The 20,789-nt window shown below is 40.8% G+C and overlaps 2 protein-coding genes across 3 annotated transcripts in view; both read left to right on the plus strand.

Annotated features, from left to right (window-relative positions):
* LOC123961410 (RNA binding protein fox-1 homolog 3-like) overlaps positions 1 to 20,789 on the plus strand; it is a 496,038-nt gene that overhangs the window by 25,875 nt on the left and 449,374 nt on the right. The gene's annotated exons all lie outside the window — the stretch shown is intronic.
* nog1 (noggin 1) lies at positions 9,518 to 10,919 on the plus strand. Its single transcript, XM_046036813.1, has one exon. It carries the CDS (start codon positions 9,881 to 9,883, stop codon positions 10,538 to 10,540), a length of 660 nt encoding a protein of 219 aa, XP_045892769.1. The 5' UTR covers positions 9,518 to 9,880; the 3' UTR covers positions 10,541 to 10,919.

Below are 20,789 nucleotides of genomic sequence, written 5' to 3' on the forward strand. Positions count from 1 at the left end.
TGGTTTCGTGTTTAATACCAGGCGGGGAGTGTTATGTTACATGCAGGTTAAGGGCAACTAGCACCTCCTAGTGGTTACTTTAAGACTGCTGTCAGCTGAATGTCATTGCTGTATTGGTTAATTGTGATCACATGGGTAGGGTCATAGTTCAGACCAGCCATTTTGCAATTAGTTTGGAAAATTTAGGTGATTCAGGACATCTTTGTTTTATCTTCGGCATCCACCTTTATCGAACCCTGGAGAAGCTTTGATTGTGAGTTATATTATGTGTTTTGACTTTATAGATAAGTATCGATGCATATGTTGTATAAATTCATATTTGGTGAGATTTATAGATCATCACATTATCTTTTTGCCATGTGTAGTGCAGCCATCTGTTTAATTCCAGCATGTAAATTTCTACGCTGTCTTTAGTTACATTAATAGCTTTTTTTGTGTGTTTGCGCTTAGTTTCACAGAGTTGTTGAAAAACACTGTAAGAAAGCAAGTTGATGAAGACAAACAAGTAAACAGCCCAGAACATAACCATTTCAGTGTCTAAGACATCTGTTTAGCTATCTTTCACCTTGTGTAGAGCCACACAAGCAGTGGACAGAATAGATTTTTCTGCCCTAATTATATTCTTATTCCAATTCATGAATTCAGTCAGTGAGTTTCAAAGTTTATTTGTTCTATCTAGGCTGCAACTAACAATTAATTTCTAGATTTGGTTATTCAGGTTTTTTTTGTTTTTTTTTTAATCAATCTGTTTGTAATTTAGGCTGTATGTTGGAAATTTTTAAAAAATGCCCATTGCAATTTCTCCGAGCCCAAACTGGCTTCAAATAGTTAGTTTTGTCTAATTAACAGTCCAAACTGCATATATATTCGGCTTAAAAAGACAGAGAGAAACTGCAAATTTGAGTGGACGGAACCAGGAAATGATTAGCATTTCTGTGTCAATTAATCTCATCAGTTGGCAATATTTTTTGGTAGATATACTCTGAGTTTTGCTCTCTGAGTAAATCTACAAAAAAAAAAAAAAAAGGATTTATTCTCCCAGTAATCGCCTGCTACTGCAGTTTCACTTCTAGTTCTATCTTCTTAATCTTGTTTCCGTCATAAACGCAGAATATCAGTGTGACATGAAATGGGTCACATTTAAAGATATTGAGTAGTTAAGTATCAATCCAAAAATATGTGCATGTTACCACGTAGATTGTCTTTCAGAAACTTATTTTCAGTTAAATGTTTGAAGAAATCAGTCAGTCCATTTTGACTTGAGATAAAAGGGACGTATGAAGTCCGCTGGAAAGTGACCCATCCATCTACCTGCCTGCTTTGCCTCTGGCTTATCTGAAACATGAAGCAACGTGGAGGTCCGCTGACAGCCTCACCCCACTGACTGTCTCACCCCGATCTGTTGCGGCTGCCAGAGCTGTGGAGGTGAGCTGGGAAGCGCCTGGGTGGCAGGGCAACACACGGGGCCTCCCTGGCTGGCGCCTGTAATTTTACCTTCCCATTCATCAGCCAGAGATATTAATAATAACCGCACATCTGGATTCACTTTACTGTCTCGTGTTAACCCTTTCCACTGCACCACTAACTGCTACTGCAGCGGCTGGCCAGGCCCAAACCCCAGACCCCCCCTCCCAACTCAAGTCCCATTCCTCTTGCTGTCAGTCTTCATTTCTCCGTTTCATCTACTGCTGCACTGTTTCCCTTTTCTGCGCCACAGAAAGCCAGCCAGCCTCACCTGAAAGACTTTGTGGGCTCACACTGACTTTTGTGGTAAATCAGAGTAGTTGTCTCTTGTGGCCATCGTCCTGTTGTAACTTGTTAGCACAAGGAAGTGGCATTACATTTTAAATAATGTTAGGTAAATTTAGACCATAACACCATTTTATTATCTACAAAACATATTCCTAACAAAGGCATGTCTTTGTAAAAAAAACCACACCAGGGGCCCCTACAATCTCTGAAAACGTTATCTCTGCTTTCTTGTTTTTATTGATGTCCCTGTAAATTGCCAGGTATGTGTACAGGAGAGCCCCTTTTCCTTTGCATGGTACCAGCTCGACTCGCCTCGACTCTACTCACCTTGTGCAAGGAAATCCACTATGGCGTCAGTCATTTTTACAGTCATCTTACAGTATTTACCATGGCTGCACTGCGTTGGAGCTTATTTGCATGAAGTTGAACTCTGCTCAACTGTCACTGAGACACTTTGTCTTTCATTGCAGCTCATGCTGAAAGCAACAACAGAATCACAGAGGGCATCAGGCAGCTGCATGACCAAAAGCAATCCACTCCTCAAGCGCAGACTTTGGCCTTTAAGGTGTCAGTATGCATCAAATGCGTATTGGCCACAAATGGTTACTTCCCATCTACCAAACAGTGCTTAAAAATTGCTTTGTTATAGTCAAATGACAGTATAGTTGGCCCTTCGACTGCCTTTTTAAGAACATACAGATATATCTGAAACATCTGTTTGTAAAATAAAGCAATACAGCTAACACTTTTTCGTTTAGATGTGGTCCGCCGACACGCCGTACAAATTAGTTTGAAGTAGACCGAACGGTATAACTGTCCTTACTCAATACTGAATGCAGAGTTTCTTATCCCCACCTAATTCAGTGAAGAAAGACCTAATTAGCTGTGCCATCCATTACATTTTTGTCACCGTGCCAAACTATCCAAAACTGAACGCCGCACTTTGTTTCATGTCAACATGAGACGCAGTGGTGTAAAAACTCAGACATTGGCCTGGCTGTATGCCGCTGCTGCTATAACTGTATACACGAGTGTCCGTAGACACCTCGGCATGGAGGCAGAGTAAATCACCCCGCTGAGCTGTCTATAGGTGGAGCCAGGGCCCTGCCACTGGCCGCCAGGCTTGGCTCCACGCCTGTCGCCCGAACCTCCCGCTGGTGGCAACAGGTGACAGAGGTCTGCTGTGTGTAGAGCTGACAGCCCCCTCGCAACACATAGGAACACTTGCTTCATTACCAGACCCCCCCCCCCCCCATCCCCCTAAGCTGTAGAGAGAGAGAGACGGGGGACAGACAGAAGTAGAGAGAGGCTTTACTGCTGTTTCTGTGGCACTGAACATGAGTTTGAGAGGAGGCAAAAAGCTCAGTGTGCATCACTCATCTGCTCATGAGTCAACACTCATGATGTCACACGCTGCCTTGCCAGCCTCACACACAACTATACTGTATTACCAATTTTTGTATAAAAGACCTTATTTATTAAAAAAAGGGGAGAGTCGGCTCTTTTTCCATTCAGTGGACTGAGCCGTACCTCCCAGAGAGCCCCGACTGTTAAACCATCGTGCCACAAACAACCTGCTAAAAACACTTAGAGTATTTCTCCCATACAGAAATAAACACTGGCCAATTAGTGTTCTTATTTTTGGAACTATTTTAGCTGCCAGAGGAGTTGAAAATATAACCAACCAGACATGGCCTGACATGGAGGACTGCAATTTCAGTCCGTGACGTCTCCGTGTGGACATCCAGAAGCTGCTATAGCTATCAAGGCTGTACATCGGCCTCGGGGATAGTTTATGTCACTGAAATGAATCCTCGCGGTGGAACAATAGCACCACTATTATCCACCACAGAGAGAGATGAATTCACATGAGGACAGGTCATCTTGATTTATGAAGTGTGAATTAGGAGCTGAGAGTTTGAGACCAAGGTGGGGTGGGTGCGAGGGGGGGAGGTTGCATGGCACAAACAGCCGTCTGTGTTGTAGGGGTTGGAGACACCGCGACCTCCCGTCATCCCCCCACAGCCACCACCACTACGCTCTGACTCCTGGCCTGTTCGCTCATTCACAGGAGCCTATGGCATGGCTGCAGCTTCGGCTTCTGATGATCTGTAGGAATCCAGCCAGATCGCCATGTGGGGATCAACGCCTCAGCTTCGGCAGGCCGCTGAAATGCGCTAAATGCCCTGCTAGCTGCAGCAGACGCCTGCTGTGTGTCTCTGCTGGTCGGCAGGCTTCATATCACATTGCGGGTTGATGGAGTGCTGAATCATCCATCAAGAACCCAAGTATATACTTTGATTCCAGTAAAATAAAGGCTGATCTTAAACTACTGACCTGGACTATAGTTAGTCCAGGTCAGTAGTCAGGTTAGTATTAGTCCTGACCAAGGTTTGACCAGTGCAAGCCGATGAGGATCCTGAATTACAACTGACTCTCAGTGAGACTGTTTGTACCTGCAAGTGGACATTAATGGACTCCACATCTACGGGACAATAATCTGACACTGACAATAAACTTAAATCACTTTCCAAAAATAGAACATCTAAGATGTTACAATCTGACCGTTGCAAGTGACGTTAGACTTGTCACCAGTTGTGATAATAGAGGTTTTACTATCAAATGTTTAAAAGTTGTTGTTTTTTTTTTTTTCCTCTTTGCGTAGCTTCACCATAGACTTTGCTTGTGTGTCACAGCCAAATTTCACTATTAAAATCCTGGACAGAGGTGTTACAGAGGTGTCAAGTAAATGAAAATGGACAGTTTGGTTATAATCCCGGAGCCAACTCTGGTTCCTGAATGAAGACTGTGAAACTTGGTTGAAAGCTCTAAATCATTAGTAAGTAAGTAATTAAAATTGTCCTCACGGTAGTGCTTTCGATTGAAACCAAAAGTCCATCCCACACGTTAGTGGGCACTGACAGAAAACCCCTCGTTAAAAAATATGAATGGCTTTGTTGGTGGGGGCGTGTTGCTTCAGGTAGTGACATGATGAAATATGATCTAAGAAGTCCAGTTTGAGTAACAGATCTGAGTCTCCAGGCTTATCAGAACATGTAAAACAGCATAGTTTGTAAGACTCAGATAAGATGTTACAACTCTGTAGAAGTTGTCACAGCGGACATAATTTTATTGACAATTGCAGGTGAACAGAATCTACCAGAAATGTGGGCTTGCATGTATTTCATCGCCCACCACAGTGGCTTGCAAAGGTTCCTGGACAAACTTTTGTTTTTTTGCTGAAGCCCTCCGTGTCTGCACCCCTGCTGAGCCAATGCAGCGGTCCCATTGAAATTAACGAGGGGGCAGCACTTTTTCATGGTCTAATGTTGGTCTAAATGTGTTTTAACAGCTAAATAATGTGGGTTATCAAAATTCTTGGTATTAGTTGTAATCTGGGAAGTCTACACTGTGTGTAAAATTTTGAATTATTTATTTAGATCAACTCCAATGTTTTATCAATAAAATTCAAGATACTGGAAAAATGATTATGCAGAAAGGAAAATAAGTACACACAATGAGCCAAAGGGGAAAACATTTAAAAGAAGTCACAGTTCAGGAGTTACAACCCAAATGTAAAAATACTTGTTACAATGCCACCAGTTGACCCATTTGTGTACTTGTACTTTAAATTGTGTGACTCTTAATACCTGACTAGCAGTGCAGATTTGAATCCTGTCAACCGTGTAATCTCTCAAGGTCTTTAGTTTTGTAGGTTATTTGAAGGCAGAAAAATGTTTTTTCAGCTTCTCCCGAAGAATCCCTAAACTAACAAAGAGGAGCACTATCACGTTTATAGTTTCTTTTTCACATATATTATACTGATCGTCTGTCACCTGTACACCTAAATACAAATTCAGTCTCCTGAGTAATCGCTGTGTACTTTGTTCTGAGGCTTGGTTTAATGACTTTGTTTGCATGCAGAGTTTCTGTCTGTGAAAACTTTTATGGAGCAATGGAAGGAACACACACTCACACCAGGCTTTAAGCATCAACTCTGCAACCTGTGGGAAAAAATGAGCTAAATGTGCTAATTATAGGGCTTGTTAAAAGCCGAGTGTTCTGTACAACCTGAAGATGACTATATAGGTTCAACATAAAGGGCTCATTTGAATAATATATTATTTGAGGTCCAGAGTTATAAAGAGTATAAAACTGTTATTTGAATAAAAAAAAATCTTACTGCCTCGCCATAGAAATCTAAAAAATATGAATAAAATGAAACCTATACACGAACATTTTAACAATCTTCAGAAAATAAGTCGCTAAACAGAAGGCAGTTGGATTTTCATGTTTCAGGTTGATGCAAGGCCAAGCTTGTTTTCTTATTTTCAAGACTGACAAAAAATTTCTTTTAAATTTTTGTTTTCAGCAGGGAATAGATGGGTAATAAAGTCCTTAATTTCTGAAACGGGACCAAAATAGTGTGATTTGCAAGAATGTAAATCTCCCACCCAGCTCATGGTCAGTGGTCAGAGTAGCAATTAATTTTAATTAAGCTCACAGCAGGAGTGATTATTGTGATTGTGTGCTCTTGGATTGCAGAGGAATGGAAAAAAGTGCTAAACAAACGAGCAAATTGCACACCTCCCGAGTGCCAGAGTAAACAGAATAGCACCCACTTCATGTCAGTGTGTATTCAGCTTGGCAACGTGGCCTCAATTAGCCCAAGGTGTGAAACAGCGTGCAGAGGGAGATAAAGCATGTAAAAGGTGCTTTGTGTTTTCTGAATGACACTGGAGCTGCTCTCTGTCATTGATAACCCCCTGCACGGAACCACTGCAGATATCAAGGATATCACACCTCAAAACTGTGCTTGGATGATTTTGTATCAAGAAATGACTCCCGAAGCAGACTTTCTAAATACCTCGGGTCTTTGTGGTTTGCTCCTGCATGGATAAAAGATATCAGAATCATTGAGTCCTTTCTGTTTTGTGTGTGTGTGTGTGTGTGTGTGTGTGTGTGTTTCTACCTGAGCGTGCCTTTTCTTGGTACCAGTGCTGAAGGTGTCTGCCAAGAGAGAAGTCTGCTTTTCCTCACTAAATGAGAAATCAGCAGGGAAGGCTACAATGACCTGTGCACGGCTCGAACAAGGGGATTCATTTTGAACGCATATCCTTAAGCGCAGGTTTAAAAGTCTTCTCAAGAACCAGACCCCGCGAAAAAAAGGTCATTACATCGGCCGGTTTATTAGCCAAAGGGAACTGTGTTTGGTTAACTCAAGAATAAAAAAAACTATTCAATTAAGCAGGCGTCTGTCTCAAGTAGCCTGTCTTTTCAAGCAGGAATATTTCACTATCAAAATGTTCCTGTGGTAAAACAGTAGGAAGGGATTAGAAGAAACAAAAACAACTCAGCGTTAAATGAGCCTGGCAATCCTGATGACACTTAATGAGAACCATATTTGGACCATGCAGCCACATTAGAAATGAAATATTCCAGCGTGTGAAATATTATTTAACATGCCAGTTTCATTTAGAAACTTCTTCCAAGCGTGCGATTAAGCACAGCAAGTAAGTTCAACTGCTTAAATTAAATTTGCTAAAAAGAAAATAAGTGGTTGCTCATTCATCTTTAATGGCATTATGCTTTAAATGTCAATGATTTCTTGAATGCTGTTTAAGAGGCTGAAGTTAGTTTTGCACGTATCTCTATGTGTGAGGAGTTTACCCTGCAGCCATCCTGCATGTGAATGCTCTGGATTTATCCTATCTGTCAGGCATTTTTGGGAGTGATACTTTATGATACGTGCCGGTCAGATGAAAAATATAAAGGTGACATTTTCCAGACTTTTCACCATCATTTCACCGTAAACTAAATGAGTCGTGTGCTCAAGTGCTTGTGTGAATTAGCTCATTCAAAATGAAACAGAGATGCATTTATCTAAAGCGGATGGTTTATGGCTGATGTAGCAGCTGGCTAAGTTCTTCCATTAAATTATTTTTCAAAGAATGATTCTCTGAGCATGAGTTTAGACAGGTTTGCAAATTGTGATACTTTCCATGGCTGCTGGTTAGTGAGCGTTGTTTATTTGGGAGCTAATTTGGCTGGCCTTATTGAGAGGCTTGCTGTGGCACCGTTACAGGCAGAAATATTGTCCCACTTCAGTTGGACATAAGCAGTAAATACACTGCAAAAAGTGTACTTAATCTCATTTTCAGGCTGTAAATTGTGCCGTTCATCAAAAACTTTGCTTGTTTCATTTGCAGTGTGCCTTGTTTCATCAAGAAATATGTGAACAAAATGGAAACAAGTGAAATTTATCTCCTTAACGTACAGCTTTCTCTTTGTGTGTGTCCCCTTAAGTTCTGGTGCTTTCAGGTAGCTAAGATGATCTTATCTTGTTTGACGGTATCATATTCTGTACCAGCTTGTTTCAGCTCTTTATTGAAGCAGTATGATGTTTACACTGAGTGAAATGTTCAAAACCCAGACTTTAAAGTCAGTTTTTTCAAAAGTAAAATCATATTTTATATGTCTTGCGAGTCATTTTACATGCATATCCACAAATTTCAGCCAGACATATTTGGCGTCTTTAAAAAACTTTGTGATCATTACAATAATTTAAGTTTAGTGGGAACGTGAGTTTGATTGACCCATTGGCAGGTTGCTGCTTATCAATGGCTTAAAGGAGATTTAATCTCTGACTTAGTTAAATTATTATGGCTAGATATTTAAGTTTATGCTAATTGAAAAATAAATGTCTTAATATGACACTCCTTGAACCCTCTTTTATGTTTTTTTTTTTTTTTTTTTTTTTTAATCAATAATTTTTTTGCATCTAAAAATAAAAATCAGGTTGGCGTCAAGCTGATTTTTGCTGATCCTTGCCTTTGATTAAATCTGTGGTCATCAGTGTTAAATTTGACTTAAATTACCAAAAAAGTTCCCAGTTAAAGAAGAGCAACTTTCAGATCTGAGCATCTGTGGTGGTCTCTCTGTGTTCTAAAAGCTTTCAGGACCTCTGAACCAAATGAAGCCTGTTGTCTAAACTAAATTAAACTACACTTTTTTTTACCAGTGGTGAAAGAAATATGCCGATCCTTTACTTAAAAGTGTAATTCCATCCATCCATCCATCACCAACCGCTTATCCTGGGTACAGGATTCATTGGCTGGAGCCAATCCCAGCTGACATCGGGCAAAAGGGGGGGCCAATAAAAGTGTAATACCACAATGTGAAAATACTCCTTATTAGTAGAACTCGTAAAAATGTAGTAATCAAGTGAAAGTATGGCCACTGTCAGTGTTACATTATCAGTGGATTACTATTTCTGATCCATTGACATAAGCAGCATTGACATTAATGTGGTGAGGGAGCTGATTTCAACTACAATATACTTACATTGTACATTTATAAATGAATCATATTGTATTTTTTTTTTAAGAAATTGTTAACTATAGCAGTCATATAAAGGCAGTGGAGAACTGTGGTATAAATGATAACAATATGGAGAAGCTGGAATGGAAATGGAAGTGCCTCAAAATTTATAGTTATTGTTCCAAGTTATTGTTTTTTACAAGACGTTTTGGATGTTCTGGGATGCTGCGGGGACTCTAGTAGTGGAACCTTTGGGTGCTTTATACTGAGGTTCAAGCAGAAGGATTCTCCAGATGAAAGACTTCCACAATCATTCCCACTGTGAGACTTATTTAAGGAAGTCTGGAAAACCGACAGGGGGCGTCTCCTCTCCCGGCAAACCCCCGCCTCCCCCTCCGCCACCCCCTTCAGTGCGGTGGAAGAAGGAGGTATTGGGGATCTCCTCCTAGACAACAAACCCAACATTCAAGAGGGGCGCACGAATTACGTCACGCACCGTGAGGAGAATATAACGGAGGTCGCGGGTGACGCTCAGCGCTTTTCTGTGGAGGAGATAACGCGAGCACCATGCCGAGCCCGCGCGCACGGAGCCCTAGGAGAGATCTGAGCTTTGCCTTGCAGCTTGTCATAAAAAAGTGTTTCCACTGATGCCGCAACTGACGAACTTTTTTATTTCTTTCACGGATTTTTATCATGGGAAACTGAATTTTAAGGGACACTCAAGACGCAGGTTTGGATACCGCTCACGCGTAATTGCGCACAAGAAAGTGGCCCTTTAGCAGCTCCCTGTGCGCACTGATATCACCACATGGATCATTCTGTAGCCATGTATCTGCTGGTGCTCTCCCTCGGACTTCTGATGGACAGGGGGATTTGTCAGCACTACTTGCTTCTCCGCCCCATCCCGAGTGACAGTCTGCCACTTGTGGAATTAAAGGAGGACCCAGACCCCGTCTTCGACCCCAAGGAGCGGGACCTTAACGAGACCGAGCTGAAGAGCGTCCTGGGAGACTTTGACAGCCGCTTTCTGTCTATTTTACCGCCCGTGGAGGACAAATACACCGGGAACGACGAGCTCGATGACTTTGAGATCCAAAAGCCCGGTGGAGTACTGCCGAAAGAAATCAGAGCACTGGATTTCGACGTCCAGTTCGGCAAGAAGCACAAGCCCAGTAAGAAACTGAAGCGGCGGCTGCAGCAGTGGCTGTGGGCGTACTCCTTCTGCCCGGTCGTGTACACGTGGACCGACTTGGGCAACAGGTTCTGGCCGCGATTCGTGCGGGTGGGCAGCTGCCTGAGCAAAAGGTCGTGTTCGGTTCCGGAGGGGATGGTGTGTAAACCTGCAAACTCGACCCACCTGACGATACTGAGATGGAGATGCCTACAGAAGAAAGGGGCACTCAAATGCGCGTGGATACCGGTTCAGTACCCGATCATCACAGACTGCAAATGCTCCTGTTCAAGTTAAAAAGACTCAAAAGATAAATTATAAGCTCATTATTTTGGTGATTCTTTTTTCACGTGCACTACCCAGTGTAGGAATGTATTTTCTGTATATGCGGTGACATGCAGTTATATATAGCTCCCTGTACAAAGTCAGTATTATTCTAACCAGAGTCTACTTTATTTGTGGAGAATATTGGTTATATATTTTGTATTTATGGAGATATGGCGCATAGAGCCACCTAAGGACTTGCTGTTTTCCATATTTGGATGAAGCAGATCAACCTCAGAATTCAATGTGGATTAATGTTACTGCCGTGTATCGGTGACTTGTTTTATCCTGTAAATTAAGGAAATGTGCTATTTATTCTTTATATTCGTACAATAAAAGACGCTGAAATGACTGTAAATGTTTTTCCTTGTTTTGATCACTCAAACCCAGTCTGAATGATTGGATACTTTTAAGACACCTGCCACAGAGCGCAGAAATACAGAAATACATTTCTCATGCTAGTTCAGGCATCATGTACTTTTACAATCAAGCACTTATACACAGCACCATCATATCTGGTTTACTCTGCATAACAATGTATGGCTTAACACTACGAAACTCTACAGTCAATAGAATTTAGATGGTATTTGGTAGATATTTCTGATGGATATTGTATATATTAGACAATAACCCAATATAAATTATTGATTTATAGACAACATGTGGTCAGCAGTTCTCTCCTGGCCTCCAGTTAACACTATCCAATCATTATAAAACTGTCAGTCATACATCAGACCCATTACATGCTGATAAAGGAAGGAGCAGAGATTCAGTGATTGAAGGAATCAACAGCTGCTAACAGTTCTCACTCTTTCATCTGCACAACCCCTCCTCCCCATTTGCAGCCCAGCAGGAGATGAGCTCAGGAGAAGATCTGTACTCCACAGAGAGAAGTACAGGCTGATGCTCCACATGTCTTTCTTATTGAATCTTTAAGAAAGCATTCAAATATAATATAATTTGAATTACTGCTATTTTCATATAAATCAGACAACCTATAGGCTGTTCATTAAAGCTTAGACCGTGCAGAAAAAGACAAGAGTTGCAATTAGTTATCAAACTTAATTTATTGAGGGATGACAAGCGATTCATTGAAGTGGAGTCCAGAAAAAGGCACAACAATGAGCCATTAGCAGCAAAGATGGAAACAAAAAAATGATAATATAAGAACACTTATGCGAGACAGTGTTACAGACTGAAGTAAACAGTGAAGGATGTATCCATAAGCTTTATTTACAGCAAGTAAAGCAATACCGATATTGAAAATAATAGAAATAGTCCTGAATTTAAATTCTTACTGAAGTAAAAGTACAGAAGTATTATCAGCAAACTGTACGTAAAGAATCAAAAATAATTGTACTATATAACCAGCAGTGATATAATATTATTGGATTATTGTAATGTTGTATAAACGTGCAAGCCAAATTTGTTGTAGCTGGTTGAAGTGAAGCTAATTTAACTACTTTATATACTTTTGGCTGGTCGAACCTATAGCAATACATCATTTTATAAACTGATCATGTGCAGCATTTCTCTCTGAAATGTAGTGGTGTAGAAGTATAATGTAGCAGAAAAAGTACTTCACTGACATAGTTATTCTCCACCACTGATTGAATAATGTATAAAGTTGTTGAAATGAGCTCCACCTCCTCCAGTTGCAACATTACACTGCTGTTTACATAGTAATGAATCATTAACAATATTACAATATGTCAGCTCTGCATGTCAATTTTGACAATCATTTTGCTATTAATATTGAATCATTCAATTTAGTCATTTGAAACTGAATGCGGGACTTGTAATTTTGAACTTTCACGGTGTGGTAATGCAACTTTTACTGAGATCTTCCACCACTGTGTAACACACATCCTTTGGCTTCAAACATCAGTGATTGCTTCACATCTTGGCAGGTACCTTCCTCTCATTTTACTACCACACCACATAATAGCCATTTCTACTTGAACTCTTCCCTCAAGTTTCTTTTAAATTTAGAAAAAAAAAGTTTTCCACAGTTACACCAGCATCACATTTACATGTATGTTCTGTATCAGCTGGTTCCAACACTTCATTAAAGGCACATGATACCATAATTTTAACGGCTGCACCATCATATCAAAAGGAAATATTGTAGATGTCTTGTGTATTATTTTTTTTAGCACTTCCCCAAAATTCAAACTGACATTTTTCTGTTTTTGGAAACTTTAGAATCTACCCCTGAAATCTAAAGTACTGTGGGTTTGAGTTGGCCGATCAACATGAGTTTGTAAAGACGGAGCCATTGGTGGGTCATGTAAAAGTTTGAAGAAGTAAAAAATAATAGTTTCAATAAATTAGTTGCTCTAATCATCTGAGTTCTGCGTAGCTGCTTCCCCCTCTCACTGACTACAGACAACTCCCCCTCCCTCTGTTCTTCCAGAGCCTCAGTTGGGTAGACTGTGGGGCACCAGAAAGCCTGTGTTTTGTTTGAGTTGTGTTTAGTCCGTAATGATGCTCCTTAGCCTCAGAGCCAGCTCTGCACGTACACATGCAGCAGACAAATCCCTGTACTTGTCACCAGATAGCAATGTAAAGGCGAAGATCTCCACTCCACAGCTTAAACACCAACAACACAATAAATAGCCTTTAATGTATGCATGTGTGTTGGATCCTCGGTGTTTGACAGTGATCCTCTTGTCTTTTCCATGATACCGTTTGTCCTGTTGCGTAAAGCTCACGATGGTCCGGCTTCACAGTTTACAAGCTCCATGGATATCCACCTCAAAGTCGGGTGTTAAAGCTCCCAGAAGGATTAAAGGCTGGACAGCTAACAGCTGGCCCTGAAAAATCATATAATAGTTTCTTATAACTTCTACTTTCTAACATATTTCAACCTGATTTTGTAACAGTAACAGTTGTCCTGCCCAGCCTATTCTATTTGCTTGTGAATCCAGCCCACTGTAAACCTTTAAGATCTTGTCTGATTATTTCTACAACCATATTCTCAAGCTTTTGCCGCATGTTTCTTATCACATCTGAGAAACACAAGTTATTCCTTTCTAAAGTTATTATCTGTCTTCCCCTCAGTGTTCCTGCTGTAGTGCAGGCAAACTGCTGACGCCGGTCAGATGATTTGTGTGTGGAGTAATACGTGTTGACAGAGCGCTCGGTGCCTGCTAATACCAGCTGCAGACTGGAGGATGCAGGGCTGCTAATGCCCTTCGTCACTTCTGAGTTGGCTCTCAGCTCTCAGCGTCGTCGCTCAGCGTGGTGCTCGTCTGCCTCGGCTGTCCGCAGATCTCTGCAGTGTAATGTTTTTAGCCACCAGTAATCCATTAACTTAATGATCTCTTTGGGTATGGGCTCATTTTATTGCTTCTCTACTCCCCCTCCCCCTTAACCTAATCAGCTTTCTTTTTTTTTCTATGGAGATATTCTGAAGCCAAAACCTTGTTGCTGATTAAATTCTCCTACAGGGTTCAGATATTTTCCTGATCAAAGCAGAATTCTCCTTGTTAGTTTTGCCAACAATATCAAACACAATTTGTTCATTTTTCATTACAGATGATAAAATTAGTTTTAATAATTTTGACTGGCTCATTAATAGACCAAAGGTAGCCTTTGTGGCACGTTCATTCTGAATACATTAACAAGCCGAGCGTGCAAGTTTAGTTTAGTTAGAGTCTGACTGCCGAGTGGTGTTTACTCAACGAAAATGACAAATTTCAAATAATGCTGTTAAACAGTTCAGCACATGAAAGGATGTGCTGTAATGATCAGGTTTGAAAGCTCTCAATACGAGTTCACCACTTTACTTGGACCACAGCTTCATAATAATATGACACACAAAGCTTTGTACTTTTATGCCGTGATTAAAGCTGGTAGCCCAGAGAAAGTTTTGACTGGCAAGAGAAATTGTTCTGTTGTGTGACTCATCCATCATTTAAACAGAACAGATTCAAAGTAGACGATGTATTTTTATTTTCACAAACTTAATTTAAAAGGGAAGAGAGTGCAGCTATTTCTCATCCACTTGCTTCGGTTTTGCATCTTATAAAAAGGTCTTTACTTTGGAAGTGAAATGGTTCATTATTTCCGAGGAAAAAAAAAAGTCTGTTTGCAAACTCAAACGTCTTTCAAATTCTTGGCGTTTCTAGACAAGCTCTGGAATTTCGAACGATACTATGTTAAGCTTAATCTGCGGGAAATATGGTGACATGACACAGACATGACCAAAGAAATTTGCTTTTGTCTGTATGCCATGGTCTTCCTCAGCAGGTGGGTTTTGCTCAGTTGTCATTGTGATACCGCCGTTATTAAATTGTCATCACATGACTAAAGTAAGGACGTGACTCCATCTGTTGAGAAAGACTTGAGCTGCAGATGTAAGTGTACGCTTCATTAAAGTAAATAAGAAAATGGGTGTATATGTACAAAATGTATAGGCATTTAAAGTCACATTTGAGACAAAATGGCAGAAAATTAAGGACATTAACAATATTAAAGTTTAGATAATAACCTACTGGAATTATAATGATTTATGCATTTCTCTTAAAGTTCTTAGTTACAGAACAATTGCTGAGGAAGTAGTTTTCATTTCTCCTGATTTCATGTCATTAACCTTTCCTACAAAGAGCAAGAATTTACTTTGAATAATTTCTTTAGATGGTCTATAAAACCGTGGACTTGAGATGAGATGAGTGCCTTTATACATTTCCAAAATATTTAGGACACTTTGTGTTGTGTCTGCTGTGTTCCTGCATCGGACATCATTCAGAAGGATGAAAAAAAGAAGTCGACCAAGCAAATCTTACTCATTTTAACTTACAATTCATTAGTATTTCACAGCTTGTCAGTGAAGACAAACCCTGCTTTTAATGACCTGAGCGATTTGTCTGCGTACATCTGTCAATATGATCAAATATAAAGTAGTTGCTTTCATTCACTGTCCAGATGTCCAGCTGTGGCTGTAGGCCTCAGGGAACGTCCCTGAATGAAGGCAGGTGTTCAGTCCAGTTGGAACAGCTGTTTCTGTTGTTCACACAGCTCAGATATGAACCTGTCGCTGGGTTAAAGCCTCATTTTCCCCCTCTATTTCTTCCTCCTCCTTTTTGTCAAATACAAAATTATACTTGTACTCCTGTCGAGTGTGACCTTGGGGTGTTCTGCCACCAGCAGTTGGTTTCATTTATGTGTACTGGCACGGCTCTATAGCCGTCCCTGTTTAACTGACATTGTTACATCCACCATCTTGTCTATTCACAAGTATCTTTAATCTACTCCCCAAATTCCTGTTTTATCTGCATTGTACTCTTTTTGCTATAGCTGTTTTGTGATTTAGTTTTTCTGCGACTAACCAAGCTAGCATTTTCCCAGCTGTCTGAGGGTAATGTTTTGCTAATACAACCTTGTAAGTAACTGTTTATTCACTGTTCGGCTGACTGTTTTCCTCTTTTTACTTTTACTTTTGTGGATGTTTACTAGATTAATTAATGTGTTGTACTTCCCATGAGGATTTAATGTTGATTTTCTTTACTGATGATACTTTGTTTCTTGTTTCTACTTTGGTCATCTAATTTTGCAGTTAGTACAGTAACAAGGAAACTGGTTTAACAAAACAGTACCTTTGGCCTAACTCATCTTTTTCTGATTTGTAATCACTGTCATAGAATCTGTTGTCCATCGTTGTTTAAAGCAAACTTTAGCTCGCTGCACAGCTGTGCACCTACATGCATAGTGAGGGCAGAATATCGGGTGCACAAAGCAGTTTAAGGGCTCTGAAACACCAAGCTCACAGTCAGCCATTGGGGTCTATTGGACGCTCAGTACCATTCATTATTTGTTGAGCTGAAATGTTTAGTGTATTAGCTGGCAGAAAAATAATAATTTTGATAACCAAATCGTTATTTTTCAAGCAAAAAGTGTGACAAAATGCCAAACATTCTCTGGTTCCTGCCTCTCAAAAGTAACTGTGACTTTGGGGCTTTTCACCCCACCTTTGAGTATGGCCGTTGAAAAGAGCTCTAAACACTTGTGCCTTCTGAACGTTATTTGCTAAATTAGGTAAAAGAAATCAGTCAACACTGACTATGAGAAGCGTCTGTTGCTGCACCGCATGAACAGTTTGTAAAGGCAGACATGTCCTGTCAAAAGTTTTATTTGTTTGGTAAAGGATGCTGTTTGGCATGTGGCCCAGTTCATTGTGCTCTCCCACACATCAGATAATTGGAGGCTTTTGAAATATCATGGTCCTGTCCTGGTCATGATGTTCAAACTGAGATGCGTGGCAAGGTTGATGTTGATTTTTCCTGCATTTTTGTAAGCTGTAAATTTCACCAAGCTGGGTTTGATGACTTGGGGGGGTGATCCTGCTGTTTGATGTCCAGAGCTCATTAATCCAAACCGCATCTGGTATGCAAGGTCAGACCCTACTTTGATGTGTATGGGCCAGCTCTGCCAAGTCTAGAGAGTCGAGAGGGCACTGTTCGTTTACGAAAGATCAGGAACTGTAGCAACCCTGACACATTTTGGCTCCTGTCCATCAACTACTGTGAGGATGAGGTCTAGTTTGTTAAAGGGGCCTCTTAGCTCTCCTGCAGCTGAAAGCGCGCACATTAACATTTCAGAGAAGCTGAATCAAATACAAATATTTTTCCCAAACACACAGGGTAATTGGAGGAATGTGTGGAACTTTAATGTTTTCTCGGGGGAGCCACCATTGTAGTTTATAAGACGAAATGCACCATGATAACCCCAACTATATAAACGAAATATTAGTAGATATTAACCTACTGCTTCCATTTGTTTTTGCACCATAATAGTCTTTATAATAAAACTTTAAAAATTGCTTCTTTTTAAAAGAAAACCCAACAAAAAAACAACTAATTAATAATTTGAGAGTTTTGTTTGTGTGATTCGCAAAAGCCTTTTTGCATCGTTCAAGTTCCTTGGAAACGGAGAGGAATGAGTAGAAACACTGTTTGTTATGTAAAATTAAACCCACCCCCACTTTGCACCCAGCACAGGAATTCACTGCAATTAACTCTTGAGCGTCGCATGTAAATATGAAGGTTTGGGGCTCCGCGGGCAGGCCAGCACTCACTCACACACAAGGATCCTGGGCCTTTGTTCTCCCAGGGCTTTGGCTGGCTGCCACACTGCCTCAGTTGGCGGCACCTTGCTATCATTTTCTCACAATGGCTGGCGTGTGAGCCGTCCATCATTCCTCTCCTGTGTCTCTAAAGCACCCCCTCCTTGCCCCCCCCTACCCCCCACTCCACTGGCACCTCTCAAGCCTTGAGCATATTCAGGTTTACCCGTTCTTCGAGTGCATGCCAAGTCTTTCCTATCGTTCTGTCATCTTGCAGAAATAAACAAACCACCTAAGGTTATTTATTAATTCACTCTCTTTCACATGTGCTTTGATCAGATGTAAAGTATCCAAAGAGATCATTTCTGGAGGTCTTTGAGATTCTCAGACATAGAGCAGGATCTCTGCAAATTGGTTCCAGGTCTGCCTCATTTTGATTTATCCTCACTGACAATAACAGAAAGCAATACCAAGGAGTGTTGCTCTGTTGATATTTTTTCATGTTCCTAAAATACCATTCAGTATTCACTTGATACCAACAACAACATGATATTGGATCAAACTTGAGGTCCAAATGAGATCTCTACAGGATGGTTGCAGAGTGATAAAAACCAGCATGTAGCTGTTTAATCACACATCACATTTGGAATTGGACAGCAGTGTTTTTCCCAGAGTTGTACACACTTCTAGATTTGCAAATGTAAGTTTTTGTAATGTGTAATTAATGGTCAGAGTCATTCAGTCAATCAGTGCCTAAAGGATTTTCAATTATATTGTGTAATTATAATAATTATGCGACAAATTCCTTTAACACATACACATTTATGGTCCACGGTGTAACCACAGCATTGGTTTGAATCAAGTCAGAGATTTCTTCTGATCGCTCCTTCAAATGAGTCTTTCATTCACTACCTTTTTGTTAATAAAAGCAAAAAAAACAGGATGTAAAATTAGTAAGAAAGAATCATGAGAAGCAACCAAATATCCAGGAGGAAGCTGGAAGCTTCCCATATTGCTGGATTTGTTTTGTAACTAGAATCTTGTTTTAAGGTCTTCATACTTAGCGAGAGGTTTTGGTTCAGGATGGTTCAGGACAATTCACGTTACTTGGGACTCCTGGCATCATTAGGATGATGGGGGGTGAGGTGTCTGGTTTGGGAACATGGGGATATGTTTGGCAGCTTTCCTGGATGGGCTCAGCTGAATCTTTCTCTCTTTTCTCTAGGCATTGAACAGTACATGGATACACTCCAAGTGTTGTTCAAAGACGTTCAACTTGGTTATACAGGAATTTAGAATGCTTAATATGTGGGAGCTTGAGAAGCATCACTACTCTGTGTGTTGGCAGCCACATTCTGTGTCTTTGTATCATGTCCAGGTCTGCCGGGAGTCCCGCTCTGGTAGGATGGATGCTGTACGAAGGACTGAAGATTTTTGTAAAATGTAGCTCGTCATCCTTTCCGCCTAAAGGCTCGTGCAGACTACACAACTTTCAGCGTCACACTACACAACTTGCCGTCTTGTGATGGGAGTCTTGAAGTCGTTGTGCCGTTCACACTAGGTGACTGTACACGAGCTGACAGCGGCTGTGTCACCAGACTGCTGGTCTCCAAACCATGTTTTGTCAAGAAAACACACCTGAAATGTGAACCTACACATGAAACAGCTTTTTTTTGTTATTATAAAGATACCAATTATAAAGACAAAGAATATGGGTGAAAGAATGGATTAGCACACGCAGGTAGCAGGGATTGTCTGAGCTACAGAGAGAGCTGGAGGTGAGTAAAAGGTGTTTTTTGCGGTGAAAAAGTAGCTGCCTGCTGCGCCAGCTGACTGCTGTCATTAGCTGGATGTGGATGTGGAGTCGGACGACTTCTCCGGATATTTGGCATGCTAGATATCTGGCAGACGTCAGCGATGTGGCAGTGATGTGTCGGGGAGCCGTTTTGATGCGCCGTTGAGTAGTTCACACATAACGACTGACGACCGCCGATCAACCGCTGATTTACTCCCGATCACAGCCTGACGGTCGCCGAGCTCGCCGATCGGGATAAAAATCGTGTAGTGTGAAGTAAGCTTAAGTGATTACCCAGTTTTAGCTTGCTAGAATACCTCATGCTGCTGACAGACTACTCTAACTATGTGCTGTTTTGCTGCAGGGGCAGGTGGTAATGTTGCAACAAAAAGTGGAGAGGGGAAAGAGGAAGTAGATAAATGTTTTAAGTTTGACCAGAAACTTCCAAAGGACATTGGACATGGCACATCACTGCTGAGAGTTTTACTATGTGGTTGTCACAGAGTGAGAAATATTATAAATGCATGCGACAACAGTTTTGGCAGCCTTGCTCATAAGGATTCCCAAAAGTTCATAAAACAAAGGTTATCAGGAGCAAAACCCCTCTAGCACCAGAGACTGAGACTGAACCAACTTCACGTCTCCATCCTGATTACAGAGCACCATCATTAACACGCCTGTGGGTTGCTGATATAATTGCATTCTGTCAAGGTGCTGCACAAACATGTCACGTAAATACTGTATGTTTTATGGGCAGGATGGGTCCCTACTTTAGGGATCATCCCAGATTTCAGCAGTGAGATTTAAGTAAATTTGTATTTCACAAAGATAAATTTATTTATTGTGTATATCACAGTTACTTAAAAGGAAAACCTGACTGACAAGTATCTCACATTTGACCTTGTGGGTCTAATACTCACACTACATAGATTTGGTGTTTGAGGCATTTCTGTAGTTATTGTTTGTCACGAAAGAGTTTAGTGTGTACTTCCTCCTTAAACTGAAAATTGGCGTTTTTACATTTCTGTTTGTGTACTAGTTAACAACAAGATAAAATAGGTAATGTGTACATCTGCACTTCTACACGGCATTTATACACATTTATAAATGTGAGGTACTGTTTTTTGCTCAAGGACATTTTCTTGTGCTGATTTTACTCAGTTTTGCTGCAGATTCAAACTCTCAAACCCTCTGGCCTTCAGTCTTTTCTTCATGCTTTTGTAAGGAAAACAACCTACTGCTGCCTCTACACAGAGAGAAGAAGAAAGCTTATAAAAGAGAGGAACAAGGAAGGCAGGCGGCAGAGGATGGAAGTCTACAGATTTATCACCCAGCCATGGAGTGGAAAGAAGTGCTGCTAG

The sequence above is a fragment of the Micropterus dolomieu genome, linkage group LG02 (assembly GCF_021292245.1).
Source record: "Micropterus dolomieu isolate WLL.071019.BEF.003 ecotype Adirondacks linkage group LG02, ASM2129224v1, whole genome shotgun sequence".
NCBI classification, from domain to species: Eukaryota; Metazoa; Chordata; class Actinopteri; order Centrarchiformes; family Centrarchidae; genus Micropterus; species Micropterus dolomieu.